The sequence below is a fragment of the Convolutriloba macropyga genome, chromosome 14, assembly GCF_964194025.1.
Source record: "Convolutriloba macropyga chromosome 14, txConMacr16.3, whole genome shotgun sequence".
NCBI lineage: Eukaryota > Metazoa > Xenacoelomorpha > Acoela > Convolutidae > Convolutriloba > Convolutriloba macropyga.
In genome coordinates this window covers 33,919,941-33,939,480 of record NC_134481.1, presented here as the reverse complement: position 1 = coordinate 33,939,480, position 19,540 = coordinate 33,919,941, and the positions used below count along the sequence as shown (strand labels likewise).

Genomic DNA, 19,540 nt, shown 5'->3' with positions numbered 1-19,540 from the left:
CCTCCTTTGCTTTCTGCTCAGCTTTATATCGTATCGTGTTTCTGTCGCTTTTTTTAATAGCGGCAAAGAGATAGCTGAGGCTATTACTCGCCTTCTCTTGGTTTTTTACATTTCAAAGAGTTTGAATTGTATTGGGGCGCTGTCTTTTTACGACTGAAGAGGAGTATTGGTAGAGCGTCTTTTTTGAGCGATATTTTGGACTGTATTCAAAACAGGATGTAAATGCCGCATGTAAAAGTCAATGCCGCATGTGAATACCCAGGGTCTATGTCAAACGGCCGAAAGAAATGAAGAGAGGAGAGAGTGATTTTCAGTTCATGCTTTCGTTTTGACATAGCGAGAATGATAGGCTTGAAAACGTTTTTTTGCTTTGTGAGGGACATATTTTGATCTCGTGCGGCTTTTTCGAAGCAGTTTTTCTAGTTTTTAGTTTAGTTTTTCGGGAAAGTGGTTGTTCTAAACGATATTAACCATTATTTGTTGGGGAATTTTTCTGACGATCTCAATCATAAATTTGAGGTTTCCATGCAATCTTGAGCTACTTTTGTGATTTCGGCGTTTTGGACGCTTTTTAGCGGTTTTACTATTATTTTTCAAGTTTTTAGTTTCCGGGGTAATTGTTTGGGTTGAAATTAGTATTCACGTGGGTTTTCATGCCTTTTTAGTTTTGTTATTATCACATGAGGCTTGTTTCAGTTGGAGAAAACAGTCTAAATTTTAACGTTTTTCCCATAATTTTGTTTTCCGTGTTTTTTTTTATTTACTGTTTAATGGAATAATTTTTGTTTGGAATAGTTACTGCTAATTACCGTGTATAATAACTGTTTTGGCATTACCACTGTTATTGGAATAATTAACTGTTTATTTCATTACAATTTTTCAGATTCAATTGTTTAATTATTAGAGTTGGTTGTGGGGTGATTCTCACGAAGTGAAAACAATTCAAGATTTGATAGCATATTTTTTATAAAACAATCAAATAAATTCTGTAGTTTTTTGTAGTTTTTACTTTTATTGTTTTTATGTGTTTTTCAGTGCGTTTGTCTCGCGGTTGCTCAATGAATCAGCAGAGACTGCTTTTTAAAGTTTGTTGAAACATCGGTTGAGACTTTTAGGGAATATTATTTAAAATGCAACGTTTTTTTCTAATTTTTCCTTAATTTTTATCATTTTTGCTTGGTTTTTCTCGTTTGTTGAGATGTATCCCTTGTTTGATATCCTCCATTATCGTTTAATATCCTCCATCGTTTTTAATATCCTCCGTCATCATCTCAACCCGCTAGGGTTGCCCTTTTTTACTTCGTCCAATAAAAATTTGTTTCGCTCTACATTAGTGCACAACTTGTTCAACATTTTGCACGAATTCTTCTCGAGGCTATTTTCGTTTTTCGTTCTGTTCAAAGTGGTTTTAAGATGCATGTGCTCAGAAAAAATCTAGAATCAACGGAGTCGTTTTAAATTTTGGTTAATACATCTAATGATTATAGGTAATGATACTAGTCTCTCTATCCACTCTTTAGGAAACAATAGTATATCTAACTACGGAATGACATCAACATAGTTCACAGTTTAAAATATTGCTGTTAATAAAATTTTTTTTTCATGCCAATCGGGGGTATAGTAATCAATGGCGGCTATGTTTAAGCAATATGTAACATATGCAAATTTATTGAACAGAAACTGAGTATATGTTATTGGAAACGCAACTCGGGGGGAAAAATGGCCAAGAATGTTCGCAGCTTTTCTTTTCCTTTCTAATTCGTTTTTTTAAACAAATTTGAGTGGTATAGTGAAATCAGTTAGTTTTAGTAGCTAAGTTAGTTAGGTTAAATTTTACTTCGGGTCGCTTCCGACTGTTTTTGTCTAAGATCTGTTCAAATATTTTCATGATTTTTGAAGTCAAATCGAAGAGATGATTTGGTCACGCCCAAAACAGAAAGTAGGGTGCGAAATCAAGAGTTTATGCGGCGTGAAATTTTTCGCTCTGAATTCAAAATACATAGAAAACTGTGGTTGAATAAAAACTCGCTTTCTCTGTAGTGGTTTTTTTTCACATGCGGAAATTTGACTTTAATTTTTTACCTTTTCGATTTTTTTTATCAAAATTTATCTAAATGGTTTTTGCTATCTATTCGTAGTCCAATCTAGGTCTAGTTTTGTTTAATCAATGAAAATTGTTTGATTTTTTGGTCAGGACTTGTCCTATGTTTTTTTTTATTTCGTCGTCAAGATTTTTGTTACGACCACATGACGTCATAATAACTTCATGTCTGCTTTTTGTTCGTGCAATTTCAAATAAATTGCATGCATGACGTTTTTTTCACATTAAATAGAGCAACTTTTTAACTTTTTTTGTTCATTCGCTTGATTAGTTTTTGTCACACTTGTCTTTCCTCACTCTCAAAACTTACTTCATCACTCTCAAATTGACTCTTCCTTAACTTTAATTCAGAAAGATAAGGTCAAATGAGTTTGTGTCACTCTAATTGAAGGTTATTTAAGAGCAGCTTGTAGAAGCAGCAATAAGTTATACAGACTCTTAATCATAAAAATCTTTTGCCTGTTTTCTATTTTATTGATGCTGCAGATCTAAATAGCTGTTGTGGCTATTTTCTGGCAATCTTCCAGCTATGTTTTAAAGTACTGATTAACTGTTTTCGGAAGAAGATCGTAGAAGTGATAATGCGATAAACTGATAAAGCCCAAAAGCATTGAGTCAATGCTCTGCTGATTAGGCATTATTTTATTCTGCACGCAAATCTCCCCCTTCGCCAGGATGGCAAACTCCGCACTTATGGCAAACCCTTTTTCTTGCAAACGGGATATCGAAAATTCACCCGGTCCCTTGCATTCGGAGGTTTTGTTAATTGCTCTTGAACGAAGTTCATAGTAATTATTGTAAACGTGTGTGTCTTTTTTTATGCAAAATTTTCGCTTGACAATTTTGACTTTTCGAGTGACTTTTACGCCCCTGATTTTTTGCGTTTCGCGTGATCTAAAACTCTCTCTCAATCACAATCTCAAGCAGTTGAAGTCAGTTGGCGGCAATTTAATACTAAAAGTCAAATGAAAAGTGCGCCGAAACTGGTGCCATTTTTCACTTTAAATTTTAATAGTCGTATATGTTAACCTCTAATGTGGTTATTTGAAGCGCACTATTGAACTTCTTAGTCCCATTTAAGCTTCCGTGTTTTTTTCAAAATGATGGGGATGGAATCAGAGCACTGCATTATCAATCTTTATTACTCATAGCGAACACAGAAGTCTGATTTAAACTTTTTTAAATAACATGAACACGTTTGAATTTGGAGAACTGATTTTCTTTTCTTTATAGGGTCAGCGTGTGAACAACTGAGAGGGCCATGTAGTGAAGTGAACCCTTGCATGAATGGTGCAACGTGTGTTAGGGGACAAGTGAACAGTTTTAGTTTTACCTGTCAGTGCCCGTACGGTTACTCCGGGGAACTGTGCGAAAAGAGTTCTGTCGGTTTCCATCAGGGCTCCTCAATTCTACTGCCATCAGTGCTGAACTCAGCTATCAACGAAGGCTTTTATACCAACGAAGATACGAATGAGCTGGTTATCGAGATTGCATTTGCAACGTTACAGAAAAATTGTCTCCTGCTGATAGAATATTCTCCTACGATCGGTATTGAAGAACAGAATTCAAGTCAAAGAATCAGAACCGGTCAATTCTTTCTGCAGTTAGAAGACGGGTTTCCTTCTTTGTCTGTAGCAGGTGATGTCAACGGTGGCTCCTTGGAAGGAGAGGAAACTGTGATCCAACTTAGAAACAATGTTGAGTGCTCAGATGCCGCATTCCATGTAATAACCATTCGGATGTCTAATTCGGTTAGTGTTTTCCCCTATATGGCGTTGATAGGTATAAGTTGTACAAAAATGTTGACGTTTTTCAGTCTCAGATATGTTTAGTTTAGGGTGAGTGATCGGTTTGGGATTTTGCTTTGTATGAGTCGCCTTTTAGGAATTCATAAAATCAAGGCAACGGTTACTTTTTTGGACGAAATCAAATAAATATTCGGTTCAAATGCACTAAACATGACCCAATACTTAATTCGTTTTCGATAGCAAAATTTAGCGCAGTGAAAATTAAGTTAGGGGTTCCAGTGTTCTCCAAAGTAGCTCTCGAACTGTGTTGAGCTGTGATTTCATCAAATGAACAGAAACTGATAGCAAATGAATGCTCTTTGTGCCAATTGAAAGATGAGAGTTTCAGTTTTGATGGTAATTTTGATTGTTTCAGCGCGTCTCCCTGCAGACTGATAATTGCATCTCATGTCGTGATGAAATGACAATCAGCTGGCGGTTAGTTATCTTTGGTATTATATCCTTATTACATATTTTATACATCTCAACAAACTTTCATCTAAATAATGGCAAATGCTGAAATTTTCTTAATCAGTGGTTTCCCATTTAACACTACAAAAACTGCTGTTGATGAACTCTGAATGAATGAAGCATTTTAATCGGTCTGTTCGATGGACAATATGGTATAAGTCAATAAAGGGCTCAGCCTAAGTGCGTTTTTGAACTTTTTCTGACATGAAAAATGTTTTACAATCTCCTTTATACAATTTTCAAGATTAATTGTGAATTAAAAAGCTTTATTTCTGATACAGAATTTAATTAGGTCGTTTATGAATAAAAATACAATTTTTTAATCTGATTTTGTCAGAATGTTGTCTCATGGCACCATAGGTGTTACTAAAGCTACACCTCTCGCTTCGTTTCAGGTCTACCAGCGAAGTAACGAGTCAATCCTTCTTCTACCTTGGTGGACTTGATCGCAATGAGAGGTTTGGAGTCAGAGACTACCCTTCACAATGGCCATACTCTTACCTGTCCTCGCTGGAGTTCATAGGCTGCATTCGGCAGTTGACTGTGAATGGAAGAGACATGGAATTGTTGATGCATTCCTGGGGAATGGATTTGATCACATCCGGATGTCCAAGAAAACAGGTACTGCCCTGGCCATTGCTGTCCTTGTCATTTGTAGCAATTTAGATATCTGAAAGTGTGAATAGTTAGTTGAACTTTATTACAAAAGGTTTTGTACGTGTAATTTTTGTAATACTTTTGTAATAAAGTAAAAACTTTATACTGTTTCTGTGCAGTTTCCGTCCATTTCAATTAAATTGTTACATATTCAATTCTGTTGTCCAGACGCCGTAAAATCAAAGCAGAATTACTGTCTAAAAACGCAACCAGCTCATTTTTAATAGGAAATAGATATTCTGAAGCACATACAATATTTCAGGATGTTTATTGTGACACCCAGTCTGCATGTTCTGAAGATTCCTCATGCGTGGAAAGTTGGGAGGACAGCTTCAACTGTGTTTGTGGAGACTACAACAGCGGACCCACCTGTGAAAGAGGTATGTTTGTTTATGGGGAATTCAGTTTGCAATAAAGAAAACTGAATTACCTGATGTAACATAAATTATCATATCAAGGCAGCCTACGCTCTTTAGTGATCTCAAATAAATATCACACAAAAATCGAAGTGGTTTACAGTTATTAATAGCCGTAAAGCGATAGCTGAGCTATTATTTGCCTTCTCTTGGTTTTTTACAACGCAAAATGGGAGTATTGGTTCTCTTAAGGGTGTTTTTTACCGGAAGTACTATTCGTTCAGACGGCGTTTTGATCTAAAAGCGAAAGTGAGTGAAATTGCCGTGTGAACTATTTTTTTCTAAGCGAGAAAACTTTTTCGAGCCTGCGCGGCGTTCAATGAATGACTTTTTGACTTTGAAAAGTGTTTTTGACAGAATGGCACATATAGATAACGGATTTTGGGCGTTTTTTTTGTCTAATGGACCCAGATTTGGCTTGTAATTTTTTTTGGTAGAAAAATAATTTATTCGACGTGGGTGAAATGTCAATGGTCAATATTGAAATGTACGTTATATTGAAACTCAGTTAATATGTCAACATCTCATTGATAATTCATATACTGAATGCCTCTTTCTACCGCGAGGTAATTTTCTTTTTAATGGCCGCACATTGATAGCTGGGGCTAATATTGGCCTTCTAATGGTTTTTTAATTCGTCGTTAAGTTGTCTCAACCACTTCAAATTTGCCTTTTGTTCATTTGTTCATGCGGTTTCAACTGAATTGCGTGCTTGACAGCTTTTTTCACTCATAGTGGAGTGAGTTTTTTGTTCATGCGAGTGATTAAGTTCTTGGTCACTTGTGACTTACCTCACTCTCAAAAATGACCTCCTCACTTTGAAATGGACTTTTCTGTACTTTAATTCAAAGAGATAAGGTCAAATGGGTGTGTTTCACTCTAATTGAAGTTTTTTGAGAGCCGCTTATAGAAGTAGAAATAACTTTAACGGATTCTTAATCAAAATGTAACATCTACTCAGCATTGAATAAAGAGTTTTCTTTTTACTTTACTATCTTTTTTGAGAGTGCAGATCTATGAATATATTGGCTAACTAAATTTGCAGGCTATGTTTATTAATTGCTTTCTAGCGAAGGTTTAAGGAATTATTGTAAGCTTGTGTCTTTTATGCAATTTTTTTCTTGACTTTTTTTGCGCTTTTGGTCCAGAACATCCTTTGACTTTTGATTGACTTTTACACAGTAAGTCTTCTTAATTAAGCAATCTAAATTGCTCTCATTCTAAATTAAATTTTGAAGCTAAAAGCGATTGTGAGCGAATGGAAATCAAAGCCATTTTAGCTGAGTAGTCAAGATGTCAGAATATCGACGTGGAGGTCTCAGGTCGGTTTTTTGCTTCCATAAAAGATCTTTTAGCTACATCCCCTCTAAATTAAATTGTTCCGTCTGTCTAACGAAAGCAATTCATCTGGCGTTAATCAATTTATATTTTGCCGCTGTAAGCTGAGCGTGGTTAAATTTCCGTGCTCGTGTTAATTGCTCTTGAACGAAGTTCAAAGCAATTATTGTAAACGTGTTAGTCTTTTTTACGCAATTTTTTCGCTTGGTCATTTTGCGGTTTTCTTCTAGAACATTCGTTGACTTCTTAAGTGACTCTTTCACGCTTTCGTTCTTCATTTTTGAGTGATCTCTTTGGTTCTCACTCGGAAGTAAAGCTTGTTGCTGAAATGAAAATGATTGCAGCAAAGCAAGAAGAAGGGCCTGATAGTCGAGTGGGTAGTGCTTCTTGTCAGGGAGCGGGATGTCAATGGTTCGATTCCCGGCGCATTAAACTATTTTTGCACCCGTAAAGAAAAGTTTATCTAGACTACAGCCCCTGAATTAAATTGCCTCGCCTGTCGTTCAAGAGCAATTCTTCCGGCATTAGTCGGTTTTTGTTTCGTCGTCTGACGCTCTTTTTCGTTCTACATTTGTTCTGGAACCTTCTTTTGCTTGACGTTTTCTGTGACTTTTTATGCTTGATTGCTTGCGTTTTGCGTGATCGAAATTTCCCGCACTCTGAAATTATTCCTACCGTTAAAACAAAATCGATTGAAGGATCAGAGTGACAAGTGACTGGCAGCCGAGTGGATATTGCTTCCGATTCGTACGCCAGGGATTGGAGTTCTATATGTATTTTACGGCAAATAAGTCCATTTGGCTGCTACTCCGGCAATCTGTCGGTCATGTTGATGAATAGCCGCCCTCATCTCAGAGGGTTATTGAATTCAAAGAAATTTGGGCCGCTGTCTTAAGATCTGTTCACACATTTTCATGATTTTTGAACTCATGATTTTGCTCTCGCCGAAGCAGGAAGTTTAGCTAAAAAGCGAATGGATCAAAAGTTATTTTTGAAATAGAGTAAGAAACGGTGTTTGAACATAAACTCGCTTTCTCGATTATGGTTTTTTGTTTACATGCGCTAATTTGACTTCGATTTTTTAACCGGTTTTTCGACTTTTTTTTAAAAAATGTTTTTCAAAATCTAGTGCTGTTTTTTCTCGGTCTAATTTGTTGTTTTTAAATGAAATTTCTTTGAACTATGTGAGGACTTTTCCTGCTATGCGCTTTTTAGATCTGCTAACACATCATTATTTTTGAGGTCAAATTGAAGAAGTGATTTTGGTTACACCGAAACTGGAAGTGGAGCGAAAAAAAAGTACAGTCCTGTCATTTCTTTTAAAAAATAGTTTTCAAAGGATCCGGTAACTGTATTGCACGTTCAACTATTCGTTAAAAAACAACATATCTTTTGGGTGTTAACGTTTTTAAATTGAAACCTATCTTTTTAAAAACTCTGGACCAATATAATGTATATGGAGTTCCTTAATTTGCTGCGCCTTGTAGTGCTTTTTATCCAAAACTAATTTTTGATTGCTCTCAAATGAAGTTATAACAATTCTTCTGACGCTTTCACTTTCAAGTTTTCTTCCTCAGAACTGGGTTAAACTGGTAATGACTGGAGGACACTAAGTCGTTGGGCAGTTATCTTAGAGCCGTACGCCTTACTAAGTATGCGATTCAGTGAAACGGTTGTGGAGTCATAATTTTGGTGTGAAGGCCGGTTCTTAGAGTTTAACCCGACCCCTCCCCCTGCACTCCGGCAACCCCCCCCCCCCCCCCCAATAAAAACCCTCTTCCTACCTCTCTGCCCCCCCGCACGCCCCTCGCAGCATTCTGTCCCTGGAGATAGCTGAGGTGGAGTTGATTTTCCATTAGAATGTTCAATTAGAATGTTATAGAATTCCTTAGAATGTTAGCAAAATAAAATACTTGTTTTAAAACATTATTCTAGTCAAAATCAAGCACTCGTTTGGTTAAATTTTGTTTTATGTACATGTCTGATTTTCCTAATTAAAATTTTATAAAGCAAAATTTCCCAGTTTTCCGGTTTTGAATCATAAAATTAAAAAAACTTTGGTTGCGATTACCTCCGCAGTGTAGTTTATTTGTTAAACGGATGAGTGATGCTTTCTTGTTTGAAGGAATCGAGACTGTGTCGTTCTCCGGGAGGACTGCATACGTGTTGCAACTGACACAAACTGCCATCTCATCTCTCTCACTTGAATCTCAGACCTCGCCAGATGGGAGGAGAGCTAAGAGATCTCTTGGTAACTCAGTTGCTGAACCGGAATCAATCGAGATCAGATTGTCTCTATCCAAACTGGACTCTGATTGGAGGATAATTGTGATGTACAACTTCACTTCAACTCAAAATCACAACCAGTTCTTTCTTGAGGTAATGTATCGTTATTTACTTTCGTTCCTTCAATTTTCTTCTTTTTTATAGCTGCGAAGCTGTAAGCTGAGCGTAGCTATATTGCGGTGATCTTGGTTTTTTACAATTCAAAGATTTTGAATTGTATTGGGGCGCTGTCTTTTTTATAGCTGCGAAGCTGTAAGCAGAGCGTAGCTATATTGCGGTGCTCTTGGTTTTTTTTTGTTTCGTCGTCTGACGCTTCATTTTCGTTTTACATTTGTTCTAGAACATTCTGTCTCGTCACTGCTTAAATGGCTTTTTCGCGCTTGATTTCACGCTTTCTGCGTGACCTAAATTGCGGTTATTCAGAAACAGAATCTGTTCCTAAAACAAATTTGATTGTAAGAAAACAGATTGTATGGTCCGACAGCCGAGTGGTTAAGGCGACTGGCTGTTAATCCGGAGATCGCCGGTTCGAGACGCGACAGGGAAAATTTTTTTGCACCCAAAACAACCTCATTTGAAATAAACTTGTAAGTTTTATAGGTGGCGGCGATAACTATTATCAACTCACTTCTGTATCTTTTTCCATCTGTATTTTACGGCACGCAAGTCTATTTCGCAGCTATCCCGGCAATCTGCCGGCTATGTTTTTAAGATCTGTTCACACATTTTCATGTTTTTTGAAGTCAAATTGGAGTAGTGATTTTGGTCACGCCGAAACAGGAAATGGAGCGAAAAGCGAGTGGTTTTGCGGCGTGAATTTTTTTCGCTCTAATTTTAAAGTAAAGTGCGAAAATGGTGTTTGAACAAAAATTCGGTTTCTCGGTAGTGGTTTTTTGTTCACATGCGGCAAGTTCACTCTGATTTTTACTGTTTTTTCAATTTTTTGGATCGAATTTTTTTCTAAATGGTTATCCCAATCCTTTCTCAGCTCATTCTAGGCCTAGTTTTTTGTTTGAATTAAATTTTTATTTCTCGCTAGTGGTTTTTTGTTCACATGCGGAATTTTGACATTGATTTTCTGTTTTTTTTCTGGTTTTTTCTCTGATTTTTTTAAAAATGGTTTTCTCATTTCACTCATAGTCCATTCTAGGTCTAGTTTTTCTGTTTAGTCAATGAAAATTCTTTGAATTGTACGTCAGGACTTGTCCTGCTATGTTTTTTTTGATTCGTCGTCTGACGCTCTTTTTTCGTTTCACATTTGTTCACACAGCAAAGCTGAAAAAGTCAAATTTTATGAATGACTTCTTCCTCTTACTAACGGCATTTGCGCGCGTGACGTCATTTCTCACTCACTTAAGCGAAAGTTTTTAGGTTATTTGCGTGATTAGATTTTGATCAAACGTGACTTACCTCACTCAATAAAATGACTTTTGCACTTTAAAACTTAAGTTTAATTTGATTTTGTTTAAGGTCAAAAGAACTCATATGTGCAGTAAAGGTCCCTAACAAGAGGCTTCTGTGGAATGAATTTTAACAAGCTCTATTAATTTATCGCTGAATGTTTTTTAGCCTAGTTTTTGATCGGGGTCGATTTTTTTTTCAAATTAGATCTGTATCTGTTTTTAGATCTGTATCTGTTTCTATCTCTATAATATGGCAGGAAGGTCTCTTCTTTCGCAGCTAATCCGGCAATCTGCCGGCTATGTTCATTATTTAGCTATTTAGCTATTTGTCATTCTGTAAATTGATGTGCAATATTTTAGTAAAGAATAATGGTTAAGCTACAATGACAGCTGGAAACAGTATTTTTTTTAAACAAGTAAATTGAAAATATAACCCAGGGGTTAAATATTACAAGTTTAAAATTAACAAAATTAGTACAATGTTAAAAATCAAAATTAGTGATTCCGTTTTCTAAAGGTAAAAATAACTTTTGAAGCCGCCAACGTTCCTTTCCAACGGTACAAGTTTGAATTGTTGGAGCAGATGCTGTTTTAACATGCGTTTAAACTTTGAGCGTGATCTGATAATCCGGACTTCACGCGGAAGTTTATTCCATTTTTGGATGCTTCTTTTTTGTATTGATCGACTGCTCGACCTTAAGAGAATTAGCTGTTCAGTTCTGTTGTTTTTTCTTACTAAGACATTACCACTTAGAAAAAAACTCTCAGTGCCCTGTGTTTTCAATAATGAAATATCATTCCTAAGTTTTGAAACACTCATCTGGCTTATTAAAAGTTCTGCAGGCAAACTGTCAGATTTTACTAAGAGAGCTGTAGATCTCTCAAACTTTTTTCTCATATAGCAAACTTTAATACCCCAATTGATTTGTCGATTAATTCGCTGCATTGCAGAGAAATTCAAGTTCTGAAAAAATAGAGCACTGAATGTTAAATGAGAAAGGACTAGGGATTTGAATAGCATCAATCGTGCTTCCAGAGGTAACTGATAACGTAAAAGGTATATGGATCTAATCGCTGTGGCCATATTTGATAGGACATTGTTGAGTTGTACATGAAAATTTTGTTTAGAATCAATTATTATACCCAAGTATCTGCAGTGACTTTGTGGTTTAATTTCTTGTCCCCGAAAAACTATTGGATCAAAATTTCGTATATCGTATGTCACTGAAAAATGATTCAATTAAATTCAGTCATGTGATTCTAGGTATCAGCCTCGGGATTGCGCATTGGTATTGGAGATAGCACTTGGCAAATAGACTTGCCAAGTGGAATGGAACAGTTAGGCACTTTCCACACCCTAAAATTAAGTGGAGTCGAGTTGAGTGTTGACGAGGTTGTTGTTGCCACTAATAATCAGTGGGGTGCGCGAAGTGCAGTGATGTCACCCTATTTAGACACGTTTGTCCTTGGAGATACTGCAAAAGGTAGGTGGCTTGAACAATCTGTATTGAACAATTTACCTCGAGCGTCAATATAAGTAAAAATGTGCTAAAATTTATCGAACTAACACGAACATCATTTAGAAAAAGCATGTACCGGGTTTCTTTAATTTAATTACTCCCGAACGCCTGAAAGCAATTACTGTAGTCGTTTATGCAAACTTTTTGCTTGACCGATTTGACGTTTCGCTGATTCAACTGATTTCTAGCCCGTGACTTCTTGAGTTTAGCACCATCTAAATGTCTCTTATTCACTTTTTTGAGGTATACATTTTTGTTGAATTATACCTCATGGCTTAAAAAATTTTGGTTTTGTTCTTACTGACGCATAAAAGTACCAACTAATTAATGGGCACCCAATTAATAACCTTATTTTAACGATATTGCTATTTTCGCGAAGTTTGAAGCGACTATTTTGATCCTGTCTTTATAACACTCTTAAGATGATTGTTTGTTTCATACTTATTTCTTTTTAGCTGAAGCATCTATCAGACTTGAATTTTGATCTTTATTTTCGAACGTTGACTTCTGTTTTCGAGCGTTGGGCATTATCATTTAGAGTAGGCAGTGTGTTTTGAGTTTTCAGTAGTTAAAAATTGCTGGTAATATTCAAGGTGAAAAGGTTATTTCCAGAATTTTTGTCTCCGTTATAGTGTCCCTCCGTCCTACCCAAACTAATAACCCCTCGCCCACCTACGTAACCTACCCCTCCTCCTCTTTTCGAGAAAGTTCTACGCCCTTCAATGTTTGGATAATTTCTGTTTGTGCTCCCCCACAGCGTAATGGATGCATATTATTTGAACTCCCAGACGCACGTGCCATAATTTTACATAATGATTTACTAGGTAATGACACGTGCTCCGTAACTGAAGGGGGTGTGCATTTCGTACTGGGGGGAACACAAACGGGAAAGATCCCACTGTTTTGATTCTTGCTTGACCTAAATTCTTTTCTCAAACACATTTGAGATCAGAAAAATGCAATTTGCGGCAGTTTACTAGTTATTTACTAGTCACTATTAGTTAGTTTACTAGTCACTTATAATGTCTTGAACAAAGTCGTTTTTGATAAATAAGCAATACCCAAAATGCTCAGTTTAACTGTTTCTTAAGAGAACAGTTGAGAATCGATCAATAAATTGGAAATATTTTGACCGATTGTTGTTTTTAATAGCCGCACAGTGATGGCTGAGGCTATTATTGGCCTTCTCTTAGTTTTTTTCATTTCATCAACAGCATTTTTGCTACGACCATATGACGTCACAATCAGGTTTTCAAATCTGCTTGTTGTTCATTCATTCATGCAACTTTAACTGAATTGCCTGCGTGACGTCATTTTTCACTCTTAGTGGAGCGAGTTTTTTTGTGCATTCACGTGATTAAGTTTTTGATCACACGTGACTTACCTCACTCACAAAAATGACTTCATCACTCTTAAATTGACTCTTCCTTACTTTAATTCAGAAAGATAAGGTCAAGTGAGTGTGTATCACTTTATTTGAAGCTTATTGGAGAGCAGCTAGTATAAGCAGCAATAAATTAAACAGATTCTTAGTCAAAATACAACATCTCAGCTTTTAATAAAAAGAAATTTCTTTTTGGTCTGTTTCTTTTATCTTTTTGTAATTGGGAGATCTACAAATTGGGAGAGTTGTAAGTTCTTGGATTACTCGTTATTAGAGCGTGTAGCCGCCTTTCTGTAGCTGCCAGCTGAGCGAAAGAAGCTATAAATTGTTTTTTCTTGTATTCTTTTTCCAATAATTGGATTTCATTGGTGGTTTATAGAGATTTATTGGTTCATTAATAGCCGCCGCAGCTTCTCAGCCGGCTATTATTGCGCTCCTTTTGTTACGATTCAAAGACTTTGAATTTTATTGGGGCGTTGTTTTTTTAAAGATCTGTTCACAACTTTTCATAATTTTTGAAATCAAATTGGAGTAGTGATTTTGGTCACACCGAAACAGCAAGTGGAGCGAGAAAGCGAGGGGTTTTGCGGCGTGAAATTTTTTGCTCTAATTTTAAAGTAGATTGAGAAAACGATGTATGAACAAAAAGTCGCTTTCTCGCTAGTGGTTTTTTGTTCGCATGCGGCAATTGCACTTTGATTTTTAATTGTTCTTGAGCGAAGTTCATAGCAATTATTGTAAACGTGTGTGTATTGCAAAATTTTCGCTTGACAATTTTGACTTTTCGGGTGACTTTTACGCCCTTGACTTTTTGCGTTTCGCGTGATCTAAAACTCTCTCTCAGTCACAATTTCAAGCAGCTGAACTCAATTGGCGGCAATTTAATACTAAAAATCAAATGAAAAGTGCGCCAAAACTGCGGTGCCATTTTTTACTTTAAAGCTTAATAGTTGTATATGTTAACCTCTTATGTGGTTATTTGAAGCCCACTGTTGAACTTCTTAGTACCATTTAAGCTCCCCCTCCCTCCCTCCTACCCGCACCGACTGAAGCAGGTTGCAATTGATTAGAGCTCCCTCTAGTCGTTCGAGAACAATTCTTCCGACGCTTAGTCGGTTGTTTACTGTTTTTTTTTTGATTTTTTATTTCAAATGGTTTGTCCAATCCATTTACAGCTCATTGTAGGCCTAGTTTTTCGTTTGAACTAAATTTTAATTTCTCGCTAGTTGTTTTTTACATGGGTCATTTTGACGTTGATTTTCGATTTTCTGTTTTTTTTATATATGATTTTTTTTAAGAAATGGTTTTCCCAGTTCACTCTTAGTCCATGATAGGTCTAGTGTTTCGCTTAGACAATGAAAATCCTTTGAATTGTATGTCAGGACGTGTCCTGTATGTTTTTACAATTCAAAGAATTTGAATTGTATTGGGTCGCTGTCTTTTTTTAAGATCTGTTCACACGTTTTCATGATATTTGAACTCATTGGAGTAGTGATTTTGGTCACGCCGAAACAGGAAATGGAGCGAAAAAAGCGAGTGGTTTTTTGGCGTGAATTTTTTTCGCTCTAATTTTAAAGTAGAGTGAGAAAACGGTGTTTGAACAAAAATTCGCTTTCTCGCTAGTGGTTTTTTGTTCACATGCGGCAATTTCGCTTTGATTTTTTCTGTTTTTTCGATTTTTTGGATTGGATTTTTTTCTAAATGGTTTTCCCAATCCATTCATAGTCCGTTCTAGGTCTAGTTTTTTGTTTGAATTAAATTTTCATTTCTCCCTAGTGGTTTTTTGTTCACATGCGGCATTTTGACATTGATTTTTTGTTTTTTTTTCTCTTATTTTTTGATCTGATTTTTTTTAAAAATGGTTTTCTCAATTCACTCATTGTCCATTCTAGGTCTAGTTTTTCTGCTGAGTCAATCAACATTCTTTGAATTGTACGTCAGGACTTGTCCTGCTATGTTTTTTACTTCGTCGAATATGAATTTTTCGCTTTTCTTTAGTTCACAGCTTGTTCAACATTTTGCGTGAAATCTTTTTGACTTCTCTAGGCTAGTTTCACTCCTCTCATTCTGCTAAAAGTGTTTTTAGACAGCAGTTGCTCAGCAAAGAAATTCAAAATGAACAGAGTCAGTATCGAAAACCGAAATCAGAAATAGAAACGGGATAAACCCATAAAGCCCAATTTTAGATGCCCGTTACTCGAACTTTGTTCTTAGTTACCATGTCTGATGCTTATTGGTGTTGATACTAGCCCCTGTGTCGTCTCACGACTAAACAGGATTATGTTCAGCTCCAAAATGATATCAAAATAGTTCGCACTTTAAAATTGATTGCGTACAAAAATCATTTTTTCATTAGTTTTTTTTATCGTCTTTCAATCCCAAAACGTTGAAGCACAAACTGTTTTTAAAATCATTTTTGAAGTATCGAAATTTTCAGGTGTTCAAGGATGTTTGTCTTGGGCAAAGCTAAATGGAGAACGGATTTCTAACTTGAACCCATCAGCCGAAATTTCCCAGTTATTCTCAACTACATTTGACTACGGCGATTCGGTCGACCGAATCACTCCTCTCTACTGTAACAGAAACAAATTCTGCTCAAACAACTCCTGTCCAAGTACGCTATCTTGTTTCTCGTTAGTCGATGACTTTGAATGTTTGGAGCCTTCGGCTTGCGATTCAAATGAGTGTAAATTCGGAACGCCGTGTATCCCGGACGATAGAATTCCGTCTGTTAGCTACGAATGCGATTGCGGTTTGAACTTTGAGGGAGACTTATGCGAGCATAGCTTGTACTGCAATGACGGTGTCAATCAGTGCAGAGAAAGCGAAGAGTGCGTGCCGCAGCTGGGATCCGAACCAACTTTTGAGTGCTTAGAGAAGGAAAATGAAGCATTGGAATGGTTTATTTGGCTGATAATGGTGTTCAGCGTTTTACTACTTCTCGTGACCATTCTGATAATTGTATGCTGTGTGTGTAGACTAATGCGTTCCAAAAATTCGCATAGTGAGAGTAAAGTGGAAGTAATGGAGTTTGAAGACAAATCTCCGACCGCAAATCGTCAGTTTCCAAGAGATCCAGTTGCTCCCGATTTACTGGCTCATGTACCTGACAAATTTAGTACCACTAATTTTACTCCTGTGGCTCCGGGTGTAGAAGTCGAGGAAGATATTGACGAAACCATGATCACAAGCAGCGAATACAGAAGAAGTAACAACAATAGCTTCCTTTTTGATAATCAACATTTTCCAGCCCCTGGAATTAACTCCGGTCACCTAGGTCACCTTGGAGACCAGCGGGATTATTACGACAACATGAACGACCCGAACTTGTCGGTTGTCCACGAAATGGACGAAAGCCATCAACGTGAGCGGCGGAGGTCTAAGAGTAGCTCAACAATGCATACGTTACACGCTAATGATGGGTTACCGTTTTACAACACTACCTACGCTGAATCAGGAACCGATAACAGCAACTATGATCGCGCTTACAATTCACCAGAAAACGAAGCTGCAAAAGGCAAGCGAAAGCACGGCTCCAACTTTACTCCATACATTATACAATCTCAAAAAAGCACCAAGGGATCTTTGGAGCGTCCTAGCCATGAACATTCAGATAGCTTCCCTGACTACTCGGATCACAGTGATTTCTACCGAAGGTTCAACAACTCCCTAAATCCCTATTTCATGCAAAAGTATCCCGAAGCGGAACCAGAAAATCAGTTCGAACTCACTGAGCCAACATTGTCAGTTAAGACTGATAGAAAGACGCCGACAAGTCCTGCGAAAGTTCCAGAGTTTGACCAGTTCCCTTTCAATGAAGACGACGAATTCTCAACCAGATCTTTCTACCAATCTTCCCCAAGAAGTGACACCGACGGAAACTACGAATTCACAGAATCGGAATATGGTGACCAAATTCAAACATCAAGATTACCAAACTTAAATCGGGAGCCGATGACAAGCGAGCCGAACATTTACTATGAAAGTATAGATGATGTAAGGCATGATCATAATAATGTTAGGTTACCCGGAGAAGTCAGTCCCAGAATGCCTCACTTGCCGAGCATTGGTCGGACATCTTTATCAAGCCACAATAGCAGACCAAATAACTCATCCCAGAACTTGAACTCTCCGAGGTCGCATCCAGACTCGAACCCGGAGCGATTCTTTCAACAAGGTGACTACAATCCGTTCTTCCAAGGTCGCTTGAACTTTGAAATGTTGGCGCCTGTCTTCCAAGACTTGGCTGACCTCCCAAACATTCCCGACTTGGTGGAAAATGAAGACGATGATTTCACTCAATCAGCATCTCAATTTGTGCCATAACTGTAAATAGTGTACATTTCATAATAATTGAATATAGAATTAAAATTGCTTTGAGTTTTATATTTTGCACTGTAGTTCAATTTAGTTTCTGATTATCAGTTTTGACGTGTCGACGATATTAAGATTTGATTAGCTGTGATTTGATTTGATCAGGGTTGTGCGTGGTATGCTGCGTAGATATATTTAAAATGTTTTGGTGTCAAAACAAATCGTCACTGAATCAGTCAAGACATTTTTTCGGGATCGCGATTAGTCTGTGCATATTCCAATTTAGTCTCTTTTTTATTTTTGAGGCTTGAATATTGGTATGTACAAATTTACTATGCTCAACCATACTAGTTTTGCTCTGTATGATAGTCAAACTTCTGCGTGGTAAACGGTTAAAATTGGTGCAAATGCATTATCTGAATTGAAGGAAAAATTTATTCTCGGCGAACTCAATGACCTCAGTATAAGAGAAGGCAGATTGCTAGAAAATAGGCGCGATACATTTGTAGATTTACAGTCTAAAAAAGTAGTAAATAAACAGACCAGAGAAGAAATTTCGACTTTTGATTAAATGCTGATACGTTATATTTTGATCAAGACTATAATTAATTGCTACCTCTGTTAGATGCTGTTAAGTAAACTTTAATTAGAATGAAACACTCACTTGACTTTATTGCTTGAATTTCCTTGAATTGAAGTAAAGTCAATCTGAGAGTGAGGAAATTATTTTTCAGAGAGGTAGGCCACGTGTGACCAAAAAAATTAATCAGCCGAAAGAACAAAACATAGCCGGAAGAATTCCAGAATCGACCTGAAGGAAGAAACGACCTAAGCTGACATAATGATTATCCTAATAAATAACACTAATAACTTTGAAACAATAACGTGAAAATGAAGATCGAAAATTATCTGAGCATAAAAGATCATAAGGCATCTGATGAAAATTTTTATTATTTGCACCTCCAGAACAACTAATGGCAAAAGACCGTTCGGCACGTCTAGTTTCCATACACTAAACGACTAAATTTCGACAGAAAACTCGGAGAAACATTCGAAGAAGAGAAAACAGTGAAATGAAAGGAAGGACGAAATCTAAAAAAATACAATGCGCGGAACTTCAATAAAAATTTAGCTACAAATAGATAAATTAATAATATGCTATTTACAAACTTTTTTTAGTTTTTCTGCTAGTTCTGGCCAAGCATACATCAATCCACCACCTTTTCCGATTTATAAAAGAATAAACAGCGAAGGATGAAAAACAAACATACTTCCATTGAAAAGATCCCTGTCTAGCTGCCAGTGACTCAAGCAACACCTAAAGAAAAAGCTTCAAAAAAATTGAACAGTAAAAAAAGCTACTATAAGTAAAAAGTAACAAAAGACAAAATTAGCAAAAAAAAATCGGCCAGAAACTGCATAATTGTTACTCAATTGTCTCAACAAAAGCAACTCGAAACTAAAATTAAATGAAGGGGAGGCAAAGACACTAACCTTGAACAGAGACATCCCGAGATGCTTTAAAAGCAGCAAAAGTTCAAAAAGCATTCCAAACAATCTTGACATAAAAAATTTCAAATTTTTTGACATTACGAGAGCACATCGAGGAAAAAAGTTGTTGAAGACTATAGAGTGTTGGAACGCTCGAAAAACGACAGACAAATTAGAATAGGCTAAGAAACCTATATGAGTCTACAAAAACAGAAAACTGCAAAAAATATTTAAAGGTGTTTTTTTGCCATTTATACAAAAAATGTTTAATACAAATAAAACTGTTCTCACTATCTGTCTATTAACTCTTGAAGCATTAAGCGTCCAATAAAATCCCCAACAACGCAATAAAACAAAAAAAAATTGACAAAG

General features: G+C 36.6%; 1 protein-coding gene across 1 annotated transcript in view; it reads left to right on the top strand.

Annotated features, from left to right (window-relative positions):
- Positions 1-17,787, top strand: part of LOC142353673 (protocadherin Fat 4-like) — an 88,407-nt gene extending 70,620 nt beyond the window's left edge. Inside the window, 7 exon segments of the mRNA XM_075405977.1 lie at positions 3,335-3,852; positions 4,265-4,326; positions 4,755-4,980; positions 5,279-5,396; positions 8,896-9,149; positions 11,724-11,943; positions 15,801-17,787. Coding sequence (XP_075262092.1) covers positions 3,335-3,852; positions 4,265-4,326; positions 4,755-4,980; positions 5,279-5,396; positions 8,896-9,149; positions 11,724-11,943; positions 15,801-17,689 — 3,287 coding nt within the window. The 3' untranslated portion in view covers positions 17,690-17,787.
- Positions 17,788-19,540: the final 1,753 nt, after the last annotated feature.